Genomic DNA, 14,377 nt, shown 5'->3' on the forward strand with positions numbered 1-14,377 from the left:
GAAATGACATCGTTATTATTCGGTAATCCTAATTGGTATCTTTCAGCTAATTGCAATTGATCTGTATTTAGGTGAATATTAAAATAACTAAAGTAAGGGACCCAATTATTGCGATGTGCCAATTACTGTGCCTATATTAATTACACTTATATATATACTAATTGATTTTAATGAACAAAATTCAATATCACTTTTTTAATAATCATTATGCTTTAAAGGTAAGTATAATTAATATAGGCACAGTAATTGGTACCACCACAGTAATTGTGTCCCTTACCCTATTCGTGATCAATACTATAGCTCCTGATAAAATGTGCAATACGTGTAAGCATCGAATTTTATAAAATGCTATTTGTGGCAAACTACATTGTCAATTACAGCAATTAATTATTGTACCTTTTATGCAAAATTTGCCATCAGTGTTGAGGTTTTTAATGTCCATCTCCTGATAAAATATGTAGCACGCAAGCACCCAATTTTGTAAAATGATCTGTGTGGCAAATTACGTTTCTAATTACTTTTAACAACTAGGTTTTATACCTGTTATACAAGAGCGAACTTTTTCGTGTTTAGTATTTAGTTTTTTGAGGCCCAGACGATTCCTTCTCTTCCAATAAAAAGAATTCTCGTATTTCTACCGTGATTAGCAAACACAACAGGACCTATCCAATTTATAAAATACGATGCAATTTCAGCGTTGCCTTCCACGATCGACGGTTTTTCGTCGGGACACGGGATTTCTTGTTTTCTTCTCGCAGCAGTAGAGATAAGCGTCCTCGTTTTAATATGCCGCTGAAACTCATGAAATATGTGGACGAAGAAAGCAGGGTCACTCGCAAAGATGCTTTCAAGAAGCCTTGTTACTTGCGAAACAGTTGAAAAGAAAGTTTCCTAAGTTACGACGGCGGCACGTCGCTCTGAATAATTAACGCGATCCTCTGAAAATTTAACGGTGACTAATTATATTCTCGGACGTTTTGTTTGGGCTTGGACACAGTCTACGAACAGTTCACACAAGTCCTTGATCGTTACATTAGATTTTAGAACATTAGAACAATTCAGAAACATTATCATATAATTCCAGACTTATTACAATTATTGTACGAAGAACATTCTTACCTGTCCCCTGTTTTCACAATTGACTTGCGGGGGACATTACCCAACTGTAACACGTCGATTTTAATGAAATTTCTACAGGACATAGTTTGTTGAAAAATATTTCACACGTATTTGTTTTTATCTGCTATGATCCGTATGATACGTAGGAGGTGAAAATAGCCCTTAAAGTGGGGGGTGCAAATCCTATTTTTGCTAATATCTCGGGAACTAGAGAGCCTAGCGATTTTTTCTTTAAATTTATGTAATTCGATCAAGGAATATAGTCGTATAAAAAGATTTCAGAGAAAATGATCTGTTTAAACAATTTTTTAAAAATTCATCTTTTTTCTGAAATGTTTTTATATGACTTCACCTCTTGATCGAAAACACACTATTCCCCGAGATATTAGTAAAAATAGGGGTGTCGCCATCAACTTTGAGGGCTATTTTCACCCCCTCGGTATGGATCATTGCATATAAAAAAAAATACGTGCCAAATATTTTTCAACAAACTATATCCTATATAAATTTCATTAAAATCGGCGTGTTACACTTGGATTGATGTCCCTTGTTGGTCTTTTATTTTCCATAAAGGTCCGCAGTCTAATCATAACTATTAGTGTTATATTGAATACTGTAGGATACGAACAATATTTGAATGTAAAATAAAATTTGTTTAATGGAACAGAATTTGGTGTTCAATCCTTTCATAAGAGTATTGTTGCATTAACGGAGAAGAAGTTCCCGGGAATTCTGGAACAGTAGCGTGCACGATACTACACGGGAAAGTTGAAGGATTTGAAACCGCAACTTCTGCGCCGCATTTGCCAGACTTCTATAACTTTCTACGGGTTTTCGGAGCAACAACGAGGTTGTTAACAGAAAAAAGAATTCTATTCTGCTCGCTAATTCACACGGAAAATCCAGCACACCCGTGAACCTTACCAGGAACCGACTGTATAATTTCCCTTCCGGAGGCCAACTATTATTTAAACATTAGATTTTTCAATTCCTCGCGAATCTCCAATGCAAAGCTAATAAATCCGCAGCGAGTCGGATGTTGCGGAGTGCCTCGGAAGCTCTAGTTCGCAAGTGGTATGTACATAGAAAAGATGGGGGAAAAAATCGAGACGCCAGTTACAAAATTCATGAAACATTCCTTTTGAAGTGAAACGTTTGAATGTACGGCGACGAGTTGATTTGTTTATGCATAACCGTGCTCATCCGTATTCAGGTTAACAACTGCGGGGAGAAACGGTACCGTTGGTCGCACCGCTAAATAACCGCTGTAGTGCGATTTTGTTCCGAGGGGATTAATTAGTCCACTTCAAGAGGGAGCTAAAATATTAAAAAATGAGATTATTATCAATTCTGACACCTCGTGCGAAGAATTAAATGATTTCTCAATATTACCTTTCTATTGATTAGCTTACATACAAAAATTGTGGCCCCAACTTTCGGATTTCTACTGAGAAACAACTATTCGCTAAAATCTTAATACAGTAAAGTCTTGATCTAAGCCGAACGGAGCTACACGATCTTAGTCAGTTCGCCTATCCCCTCCACTGGGGAGCATACCCCGCATGGGGCCAAGAAGATCGAGCTGCCTCGGTCGCCGAGCAGTGTAAAGTGTAAACATGGCGCGTAAAGCCCGATTTATACTACCGTCGCAGACACGTAACGTATCCGTAACGGCACCGTCCCGACACAAATAGTAGTACAAATACTATCCGTCGAGGCACCAACAGTCGACCGACATTTACCATCAAACGCGAAAAACGCGGACGACTATTTTTGAAGTCATTTTTTTAATTGAAATTAGTACAAACATGGGATTTTATAGATTTTCATGTGCAGAATTTGAATTAATAATCAGAGTTAATCTGATTCGAAACATAAAAGTTATAACATTAAATTTGTTTTTGAAAGCGTTAATTATGAATTTAACGAGACTTATTATTTAATATATCATTTTATAATTTATATTTTATACTTATGTGTATATACTATGTTAATATAAAATCTGTATAGTTTGTTTGATTTTAATGATATTCAATTCACTATTATATGTATAGAGTTTGACAAAAAAAACTTTTATTTTAGAGCCGGTCATTTCACCGGTTACGGTATGACTATTCATAGATGTATAAAAATCTGGGTACATTAAAATGAAAAAAAAAAAGATTTAAGAAGTCCTTTCGCGCTGCCACGATTGTGTCTGTGAGTATACGGTGCCGGAACAGTGCGGAAACGCGTGCATACTATCCGAACCGACACGTACCGGACTCGGCACGGCAGCGACAGAATATTCTTCGCGGGAATGTTGGGCGGTCGGGCCGGTGCCGATACATGTCTGTGCGGTGTCGGTACGGTTAGTATAAAACACTTCCATCTAAATGCATTGGAGAATATTTGTCGGGTCAGATACGTTACGTGTCTGTGAGGGTAGCATAAATCGAGCTTAAATCGGCCTTAATCCGATACTGGGCCCGATATATCGGTGTGAACCACTACTAATCCAATTACAAAACTTCTTTATTTTTCATTATTTTTTTATGGGACTTTCAGCAACTTAATCGTGGCATTTTTCTGATTAAAATGACACTAAACACGATATAATTTGAACTGTATTTAGTGGTTTAATTAACGGTATGTAGTGCACCTTCCGTCCGAGTTGACACGCGCTGTCCTTTTCTGCGTTCGGCGCGGTCGACGCGGTCACAAGAAAATAGTAGCCCTACACGATCTATGTCAGAGCACGGACTCGAGGATTGGGCTTATTGTTAGATCAAGACTTTACGGTATCTCACAAAACGAGCGAGTGAACGATTCAGGTGTTCCTCCTCAAATAATTCACTCTGTGTAAAACCGATCATACAATTTATTTACAATCCATTCGAGTCGTTAACAAGGATTGTCCCGGAATTTTCCAGGCGGAGGTTAAACGCTGGAGTTGGTTTAGGGTAGTTCTTAAAATTCCGACTCATCCGCCGGCTATCTTCATCGACATACGTCTAGCGGCGTTTCATCCGTTAGTGGGCCTCGTTTCTCTCCGTTGAAAGCACTTTGCGAAGCTCCGAGCCCTATCTCGCAATATTCCTGGCATTCATAATTTACGAGTCACCGTGAAAGAAGCCAGGCAGACATCAGTTTCCCCGCACGCGCGATATCTTCGCAATTATGCTCCTAGGATTCTGTCCCGCGATAGCGAACGCTCGGTTTCCACTGAAAGACGTCCGTCCGCTTTAATAGTTTTACAACGTAATGAAATATTTCGCCTCGGTGGCTACTTTAACTAATTACTGATGTCCATAAACGTGCAGATTTTATTTAACACCGGTAACTGGCAAAGCACTCTGTTAATTACTGGTTGACAGCCGCGTAATTGATGTTTGTCGGTTTCTATCGTCGTTCAACTCTATCCTTACTTCTCTCTTACTTATCAAATTGTACCTTACCGTTTATTTATGTATTAAAATAACGGACTCCGGAACTTTTTCATTTACGGTTGCTGAACTTGTAAAGACACACTGGTAGGAAGTTCTTCAATTTTATTTCGTTATACACGATAATTAGACTGCGGATCTTTATGCGAAGATGTTAAAAAAAACTTTGTATTTAGTATCCGTCGTGAAACTTTAATTTCCGGCGCGCAGCTCAGTAGTGGAATAAAAAAAAAGTGAGAAAGAGGAAAAAGATCGAAATTTTTGACCCCGAAAACGAGAACGACCACTCAAGTGCACAAACATCTGCACCGGGAGCGTTGGCTATAGTTCATCTTTGGTCACCGAACGTATCACGGTTGGAGATTAGCATCGTTCCCGGCGACCCGAATGGACCTAAATGGTCCGTCAATAGACGATCACTGTGAGCAGTAGGTGAAAATGGGTCGCTGATGGGTCATTGTGGGTCACGCGGCACGGGAACGCGTGAATTTCCGGCAGCGGAGCCGGCAGCAGCCGTGTATTTCTGAGGGTGCAATCTGGGACGGCGCATCAACAGGAATAATGTCAGGGTTTGTCGTGCCTTTGATCCAGGAAAATTCGGCGCATAGATTACCTCGGTTCGCGGCTCGGTATCGCTGCCGCGGGAGCGGAAACCAGCGAAATTCCCTTTGCCGGAAATTAGCTAACGCAACCGCTATCGGACAACTAAATACTCCCTTTCGCCTGGCTGGAGCTTTTACCCTCCGCGAAACGCATAAACCGTGCTCGCGCGACCGATAAATAGGCGCAGAACCATTTTCGGGAACGAGTTACGCAAAAAATACGACAACACGGAAAATACAGCAACGCACAGTGCGCTGACAAGCCCGTTCTTTGGACAAAATTTCGTTGTTCGAAAATTGTAAGTTTTATGAAACCATGCTGCGTAAAATTTTAACCCTATATCTTGACCGAGAGGGTAGCCACTGGGTAAAATGGAAAAGGGCGTTAAAGGGTTAATTTTTGGCTTATTTCCCGTATTTAGTCATATGCGAAACTTCGGAAAAGAATCTAACAAACGTGAAATACCCAGATACATATACTGTAATTATTAATTCAGACTTTTAAGTAGAACATTCTGTTTGTAAAAAATAAAATGCTTTGAAAAAAAAAAAGAAAAGGGAAAATGCAGATTTTGCATTGTAATTTAAGAGCGACATCACTTATATTTTTACGGAATGAATGTGTAGGTATAAGTATTGTTGATGAATTTTTTCAGATTTTTCGGTGAGGTGATGCGCCGTGGTAAAACGAAAAATAAGAACCGCTTTTGTCGATGTTTCTTCCCGCGAAAAACTAATGTAGAATTAAAGATTTTATTTTCTGTATTTCAATGTTAGCACCGTTAAATATCGATCAAATCACAAGATCAATTAGTTAGGTCTCCGAATATGGAGACGCATACTTTTGGTCCGGTTACGTTCCCAGCACACGTTTACTATGTTTTATATCGTCGTTAATCTTTGTTTTTATCTGTATCCATTGGTTTTGTTAAATAAGAAATTGCTGTGGATAATTGATAAGAACCCGTCATATATTTAAAAATAGAATTAAATCCATAAAAGTGGCATTGTTTGTGGACCATCGATTTATTAAAGGTGATCTATTAAAACCTGAGGACTCCGGCAAATCGTGAAATATGACTGTCAGAGAGCCCACTGTAATCTGTCAAAAGTTCAGGAAGCTGAAACGCAGAAACCATCCCGACAAGACGCGAGTTCTATTTTTGAATCTGTTCCAACTATCCGTTTGTTCGTACAGGTGGCTCGTTATTAACGAACTATCGGTTTCACAGGATATCCTCGTCATATATGAAAGGCGAACGAATTCTTAACGAGGTCAAATTGATATGGCCAGTTACAATTTTCGCGAACAAAATTTCAAGTTCCATTGAAGCAACAGGATCGTATCGAATATAATTCATTATCCGATATATATAATGGGTCGGCTACGATTGTGTTCACGTGTCCGCCAATGCGTCATTTACTTCTTTTACTTTGCCTGATTTTCCATGAACTGTTGCCCATGAAATGAAAGGTATTTATTTCTACTTTATTTTAACATGATCGCATTTACTGCGAATCCGTTACCGATCACATGACTTCCAATTAACTATAACATAATTAACATATAATTTATAAAAAATGTAATTAACATTATCATAAGTAACTATAACTATACAACGAGTGATATAAGTCAACAGATTTAAAGAAGAGGAGTACTACAAACTTGTCGACTTTTTAAAAGTCTATAAAAATAAATCATTTTCACAATTTTATACTCTAATAGGCTAGATAGCAGATAGTAAAATGTGAATTTTATGAAGACGTCGATGTAACAAAGTCAGAAAATATTAGAGCTTTTTTTTTAAGTTGCAAATACCTTTCTAGCTATTTGTTTGCGTTGGTTAGAGATTAGCAAATAAGATTTATTGCAACAAATTCTCGAATCAAAGCCAATCAGTTTGAAGTATGAAAATAAAATGTCTGTGTAATGTGTCAGGGTTTATACAGGGTCATCCTGTATAAAAGTTCGAACACCCCGCCCCATCTTTCTCGCTAAAAACGTCGAATCGATCGCTCGTCGAGTAAGCGACCAAATACTTTCGAACGGTAATGCATTTACCAAATCACTGATTTCTCGAATCACACGGTTGGAAAATCGCCAATAGAGAATTAGCAAAACCCGTAGAACCAGCAAATTGGACAAAGCACATAAAGAGAGCATCGGACGCGTTCGAAATCGATGACAATTCCATTTCATGACTGATTTCATTCCATTTTATAATGGTAGAACAAATGGCTTTTACTAAGATAATTAGAATGTTGCAATGAATAAAAATAGTACGAGGATAAGGGACCCAATTACTGTGGGGGTGCGAATTACTGTGCCTATACTTATTTTTAAAGCATAAGGAATATCAAAATAAATGAGATATATAACGTATACATTAACTGATTTTAATGAAAAAAATTTAATGTCTCTTTTTTAATATTCATTATGCTTTAAAAATAAGTATTATTGATATACGCACAGTAACTGGCACGCACACAGTACTTGGGTCCCTCACCCTATGCAAGCTTAATTAAACAGTCATTTCGATAAAAATCATTTTGACAGAAAAGCGTTTCAAGGTTCATCAGCATTACTATTTTTTCGAGTATGTGTACAATTTTTTGTTTTGAAAAGTATAAAATTATAAAAATGAACTACAGAAATTCGTAAAAGAAATCTAGTTGATAAACAAACGAATTAATAATAAAAATAACATAATAATAATAAACAAATGAATTGTCAGGCTGCCGCCAATTGTGAATTTTACGAATTAAGAACTTTTTAAATATCGTCGTACATTTCTATTCGATGTCTACCGAATAATATGCTGTAGAACCGTAGTTAATAATTATTCGTGGATAAGAATGATTCAGATTATCTTACTTGAAGTGGATTTGGATAACCGTTTGCACTTGAATTGTTAATTCGGACACGGTTCGTTCTGGATTCTAACGTCCGTGTTTCATCAATTTACAATCAATTTGCATCAAAGCTCGACGGCAATGGTATGTAAATGCGAGATGTTTAATCGTGACTATCCCCAATTATCGCGGTTAATAGATTCTAATGGCCGTGGGACTAGATCCGTTCGATTGGACTTCGTTTAGCAGAAATCTGGTTCGAGTTTAGTGTAAACGAGTGGATCGAATTCTCCGATCGTCGATGAACAATTACCCTTTGTCTCGGAGCCTCGATGTTTTCATCGGTATTGAGAAATTGGTGATCAAGAAACTAGGGAACCCAGAAATTTCAAGGAGTGTAAGCAGTCTGTGTACGCGAAATAAACATTTTCTAAGTCAGTTGTAAAAGACAGGAGTTAAATGAGAATGCATCTTCTCTTCTAATAATTTCAATAAATCGGACATTATGTAAAAATGTTCTCAAATTCGACCAATGTTCTCACAGTTATGTGTTTCATCTATTTATTTTTGTCACAAGTGCATAGTATTCGCAGCGTAATCATGACATCATGCGAACATAATAGAAAAAATAGAGTGAAGGAAATAGTACGATTTTTGAAATGTAGAATCATGAGAATAACTAAATTTTCTTCCTCGAGGAATGCTTACTAATTTTTCTCCAATTACTCTTTCACAATTTTGATGCACTGTTTCGTAGTCTTTTTTGCTGGTATCCATTGCCAACGTTTCTGATATTCTTTTGCACGTACTGTTTGTAGGAAGTGTGGTTTTTATCTTGGAAGTTATCTAATGGTAGTCAACTTCAGTCGAGACGAACTATTTTGTAAAATAAAAAGTTTTACAATGTCAGAGCATCGTCAATAAAATTTATTAGGAACATATAAGCGCGTGTGATTTATTATTAGTTTTCATTTTTGTTTTCGAATGCAATAAAGCACGTCCGATCTTTTCTCATTAAATTTTCTACGGTTCTGTGTTTCAGTGATGGCCGATTGGTAGAAGGAGATCAGATATTGGCAATAGATGGCCAGCCGCTAGACTCGAATATCTCTCATGAGCAGGCAATCTCGATTCTTCAGAAGGCACGTGGTCTGGTTGAGTTGGTCGTAGCAAGAAGCGCCCAAGGTAATTTAAATTCTGTCTGTATACCACGTAAATTCATCATCCTTATCTTGCCGCCTACAGTCGCCCTAGAAAATGACTCTATATTACCTTCCTAATTCACGATGTAAAATATCTTAGATAGAGGAACACGATTTTTAACTTTGAATATTTTCTCAATCTTTAACGCTCCTTTGCAAACTCAGAAATATGCGACATTAAATTCCAAGATTAGTAAAATTTCGTCGAGGTTAATTTTATTTTAACGGCGATTAAAAATATAACGGCTAAATACACTTATTTGTGCATTTTGAATTCGCTAGGAACGATCATTCGATAATTCGATAAATCAATAAAGTATTTAATAAATTGCTAAAAGTGCACACCATATCAATTGTTCTCTTTTGTATTGTAAAATGTTTTTCGGAACAAGATCGTTCTTCGTTTGACGAAGTTTCCGAATTCTGGAGTGAAAATAGCTCCGAGTATAAAGTGTTAGTCTGTTTTAAAATAGAAATAATAGTTTATGGAAACATTCGATTTCTTCACGAACGACAGAAATACAGAATGGAAGAGACGCAAAAAAGGCGTTAGAAGTTCCCAACAAAGCAAATGTCGCACCAACGAGCGGAGAATCGACGAACACAAACTCCAGGATTCGCAGAAGTTTCGAATAACTCCGCGGCCCGGGAGTATCACACGCGACGAGTGCGAAACTAGATTAGTTTTAATGCACGTGCAAACAAATTGCAAATTTGCAGAAGTAGACTGGAGCAAGGGAATCAAGTCTATTAAATTAAACTTCGATCCCCGGCTAGTATAATTGACATACCGCTACTGTTCGAAATAAACTAGCCTGAAAAAGACAGAACGCGTTTTAATCCAGAAATCTAGTGTACCAGGATCAAAGGATTTCACCAAAACAGTTCAATTCGACATTGCGCCCCCCAAAATTTTATTTGAAAATCAAACGACAAACTGGAATACGAATGTATAAGAGTTAAGTACACATTTTATAATTATTGTAGATTTACCAATCTTGGGTAGGTAGGGTAGCAGAATGTTAGAACCGACCTTCGCGAAACGACGCGCGACGCGACGTACACTGGTCCAGACCGAAGAATTAGCAGCTCTTCATTTGATAAAAAAGCAATTTGCTGTTCATTTGATAAAAACTTGAGCAACTTGCTCAATGACATTTGCGACGCAAATGTTTCAAACAGACATTAATCAGTACTTACTCTTTTATAAGGTCAATATAAAAAATTAAAAACCGTTTTTTTTTAAATAAAAAATTAATGTCACCCTGATGTTTTAGTTCTGATTGTCACTACATATTTTTTACTTAATAATGCTAATATAGCTGACGTCAAGACGACTCCAATGACCTACTTTACTATGATTTTAAGTCTTGAAACAATGCTAAAATCTTTGTGAGCAGCTAATTCCTCGATTTGGACCACTGTACGACGCACCAATCGCGAAATTTTCTTCGAAGAGAAAATTGCTTGACGCTGCTTGTCGATAGCGTGCGTCGCAGGGAAGCTTATTAACAGGCTTCGCCGTTGTAAGAGTGTTAATTAACCAGGAACAATCCTCTAAGTCCCGGAGCTCGTAGCCGGCGCGCCACCCTTGTCTTCGACCGGAGCCTGGGCTACCTACTCAAACATTATCCAATAGAGATTCCCATTCAGTCCTCCCATTGAAAAGACACCCGGGATGGGCAGGATGATTACGGTCTCCTTTCTTATTCCGTCCGGCAGACATTGGGGGTTCTTTGCCGACGGATGAATTGTCCGGTGGTTCGAGTTCGACAGCGGCCGCGGGAGCAGGTGTGTCCATCATCGGCGGCGTTGTCGGCGCGGCGACCAGTCAGGCCAGCTCCGACAAGGATCAATTGGTCTCCTCATCGTCTGTTGTTACACCAGCGCCGACCCCGAAGTCCAGTCAGCCAGCCAGCACCACCTCCGCGGCTACACCGACACCGACACCAACGCCGACACCCACACCGACCTCGACACCGGTACCCGGGGGCCTGGTTGTCGAGAGGAGCCCCTCCGCCGTCAGCGACGCCTCCAAGAGTGGCTCTGACATGGTGGTAAGTGCCATGATGCTACCTACTAGTACCTTTTTTATTTTATTATACATGAAGGGAATTCGTTACGCCTCCTCCCCGGGGGTGGAGATGGGGTTATGAGGACTCTCCGGCTGCTGTGGTAGGCCGGGTATACTTACCAAACCCTCGCGACAGCCTACCATGGGAGGAGTACCGGGAAGTAACGTCTGTCGTATAGTATCATCTAGTTTTACCTCAGTGCTGGGCACATTTGCCTCAATTGAGTCCCCACCGTAGCGTCCACTGCCCCCTTCCAGTAAGTGCCATTACCATGGAGAAAAGACACGCTTGGCCTGTCCCGAGCAGAAGATAGGTACGGTGGGGCAACGAAGGCACGAGACACCAGCGAACGCGACAATGGTGCGTGCTGCACAGAAGAAACGTTGGTGAGGGAAGCAAGCGTTTGAGGGGCCCCGACCGTTCCCAGCACTGTATTACATGTATACATACGAAGCCTGGAGAAATGCTTTCCCTTCTACTACTAAACGTGGCTCGATTCGCCAATAGCCACACTAGCGACGACTCTCTGCACGACGAGATGCGTGACGTTCTCTCTCTCACGCGCGGAGAATCGCGAAAGGGAAATTTGGTGGTGGAGGGGGAGCGTGAAGATTACGCTGGTAACTCTGCCCGCTAAGCTACTCCCACCACACCCCATTAGCTCTACGTTTGCGGCTGCGTAATGACGTAACACCTATCTATATACAGGATGTCCCATTTGAAGTTTCGCACGCAATTATTTCCCAAACTATATTTCATTGTATTTCAAATAAAATTTACTCTGGGCAGACGTGCTTCCGAGATTTCTAGGTGACTTCCGTTGTTTTTATAGGGAATTGTATGTTTTTATTTAGGTACACGTGCAGCCTATCCCGAGATAAATTCACTGACCTATAACACTGACAAGGGAACATATTCAGATGCGAAAATCCGATTTTGATGAAACTTATGGGAGCTTATAGTTCTTTGAAAAATATTTGACACGTGTTTTTTTTATCGGCAGACATCCACTTTGAAGGGGTGAAAACAGCCCTCAAAGTTGGGGGTCAAAACCGTATTTTTTGAGATATCTCGGAAGCCAGAGGTCGAAGAAATTTGAATTTTTTTTTAAATTGTGTGTTTTTCAATGGGAAATGTAGTCGCGCAAGAAAATTTTAACAAAAGTTTTTTGTTTAAACAATATATTAAAATTTTGATTTTTTTTGCAGTTTCTTTTATTTATTGTTAGTTCATTTTAATGTAAACTTGGGTGTGTGATCTTTGATCCAAAATAGTGGATACATGTTTCAGGATTTTCTTTTTTTTTTTGCCATTTAACAATAATTATGCATAATGGAAGATTGTCTTGCACCTGGCGTGCGTAGGAAGGAATTCTGGCTTGTTTCATCGAAATATAAGCATTTAGTATAAACGTGTATAGTATTTTAAACAATACCACTGGGTTATGTGTCGTTTATTGTTTTATTAGTAGCTAAAGAAGGTGGCGCAGGTAGCAGCGTGACGCGGTGCTAATTACACTGTCCAACAAAATTAAACTTTTTTCGAGTTTTGCAATACCTGTTGGGTGATTCTTATACACTTTGTCATCCTAAAACCGAATCTGAAAGTAGAATTGCTCCATCACGCAACGTTTTCGAAAAATTTTGGTTTTTGTAAAAATGCCCGATTTTGATACGAAACGACGTGTTACGCAAAAACTAAATACGCGAGAAAGTTCAAATTTGAGTCAAGAGATAGAGGGGACTCTCCTCTACATATTCATATAGTCAATTATATTTTTATGTACTTCCTAATAGTTATAAATGGTTGTTAAAGTTTGAAAATGTGCCGACGCGGGTACTTTGTACGCTCTATTTTTGTATTTATGTGAAAAATCCTTTATCTAGCAGGAATTTACTATACAGGAATGCATTCTACAGACATTTCTGGTAAAGAAACCATTCACGAAAAGTATTTGGTTCCCTTAATGTACGAGAAGGATCAGAAAATGTTAATTGACAGCGTGTGCGCGACGCGTTCGCGCCAGACGGCCATTGCAGCCTTTTCGCGACTCGACAGGGCCGTCGCTATGCGTAGTCGACGTTGGTACCACTCAAGTATGTCTTTGCTTACTATGCTTAATTAAATACATTTTTTTTTGTCTTTTTGGGTGCCAATCATTACAAAAGATTATAAAAATACGAGTTATATTCACATTTCATTGTGGAAATGCTTAATAAAGAAAATTGACTGGAAAATTTTATTTTCAGTAATTGTTGTCTTATCTTTATAATTGTAATACCAATGGACATTCAAGATTCTTCCGATTAAAATAAGTCCAAACACTATGTAAATGGGACTATTTTTATCGATTTTATTGATCGAAGTACATAATTAAGACATAGATCGCTCTATATTAAATCGATAAAATCTCGCGGAAGTGTATAAATCAGCCGGACTGTTTTTGTTATATTCATGACGAAATTATTTTAAAATCAAAACAAGGAATACAATTCCAGCATTAATCTTTCATCAAGATATTTCAACAATGGAAAAACGTTACAAAGGAAAAGACTTATGTGCGGATGCTTGCTGATTACTGCTGGACACTTATTATTGAAAATCGGGATACCAGGAACAAACGTCAAGCAAGGCGGAAACATTTTTAATTTGTTTACATCAGAAATAGGTAAGTTTTTGTATTCAATTTTCTTTATTAAGCATTTCCACAATGAAATGTGAATATAACTCGTATTTTTATAATCTTTTGTAATGATTGGCACCCAAAAAGACAAAAAAAAATGTATTTAATTAAGCATAGTAAGCAAAGACATACTTGAGTGGTACCAACGTCGACTACGCATAGCGACGGCCCTGTCGAGTCGCGAAAAGGCTGCAATGGCCGTCTGGCGCGAACGCGTCGCGCACACGCTGTCAATTAACATTTTCTGATCCTTCTCGTACATTAAGGGAACCAAATACTTTTCGTGAATGGTTTCTTTACCAGAAATGTCTGTAGAATGCATTCCTGTATAGTAAATTCCTGCTAGATAAAGGATTTTTCACATAAATACAAAAATAGAGCGTACAAAGTACCCGCGTCGGCACATTTTCAAACTTTA

General features: G+C 38.6%; 2 protein-coding genes across 3 annotated transcripts in view; both read left to right on the plus strand.

Annotated features, from left to right (window-relative positions):
• The window catches only part of LOC143361858 (uncharacterized), a 176,105-nt gene that overhangs the window by 117,141 nt on the left and 44,587 nt on the right, over nt 1–14,377 (plus strand). The gene's annotated exons all lie outside the window — the stretch shown is intronic.
• The window catches only part of LOC143361850 (multiple PDZ domain protein), a 183,889-nt gene that overhangs the window by 49,759 nt on the left and 119,753 nt on the right, over nt 1–14,377 (plus strand). For both annotated transcript variants that reach the window (XM_076801544.1, XM_076801545.1), the window contains 2 exons: nt 9,042–9,184; nt 10,924–11,258. In XM_076801544.1, coding sequence (XP_076657659.1) covers nt 9,042–9,184; nt 10,924–11,258 — 478 coding nt within the window. The remainder of the gene's footprint in view (nt 1–9,041; nt 9,185–10,923; nt 11,259–14,377) is intronic.

Source organism: Halictus rubicundus, chromosome 15 (genome assembly GCF_050948215.1).
Source record: "Halictus rubicundus isolate RS-2024b chromosome 15, iyHalRubi1_principal, whole genome shotgun sequence".
NCBI lineage: Eukaryota > Metazoa > Arthropoda > Insecta > Hymenoptera > Halictidae > Halictus > Halictus rubicundus.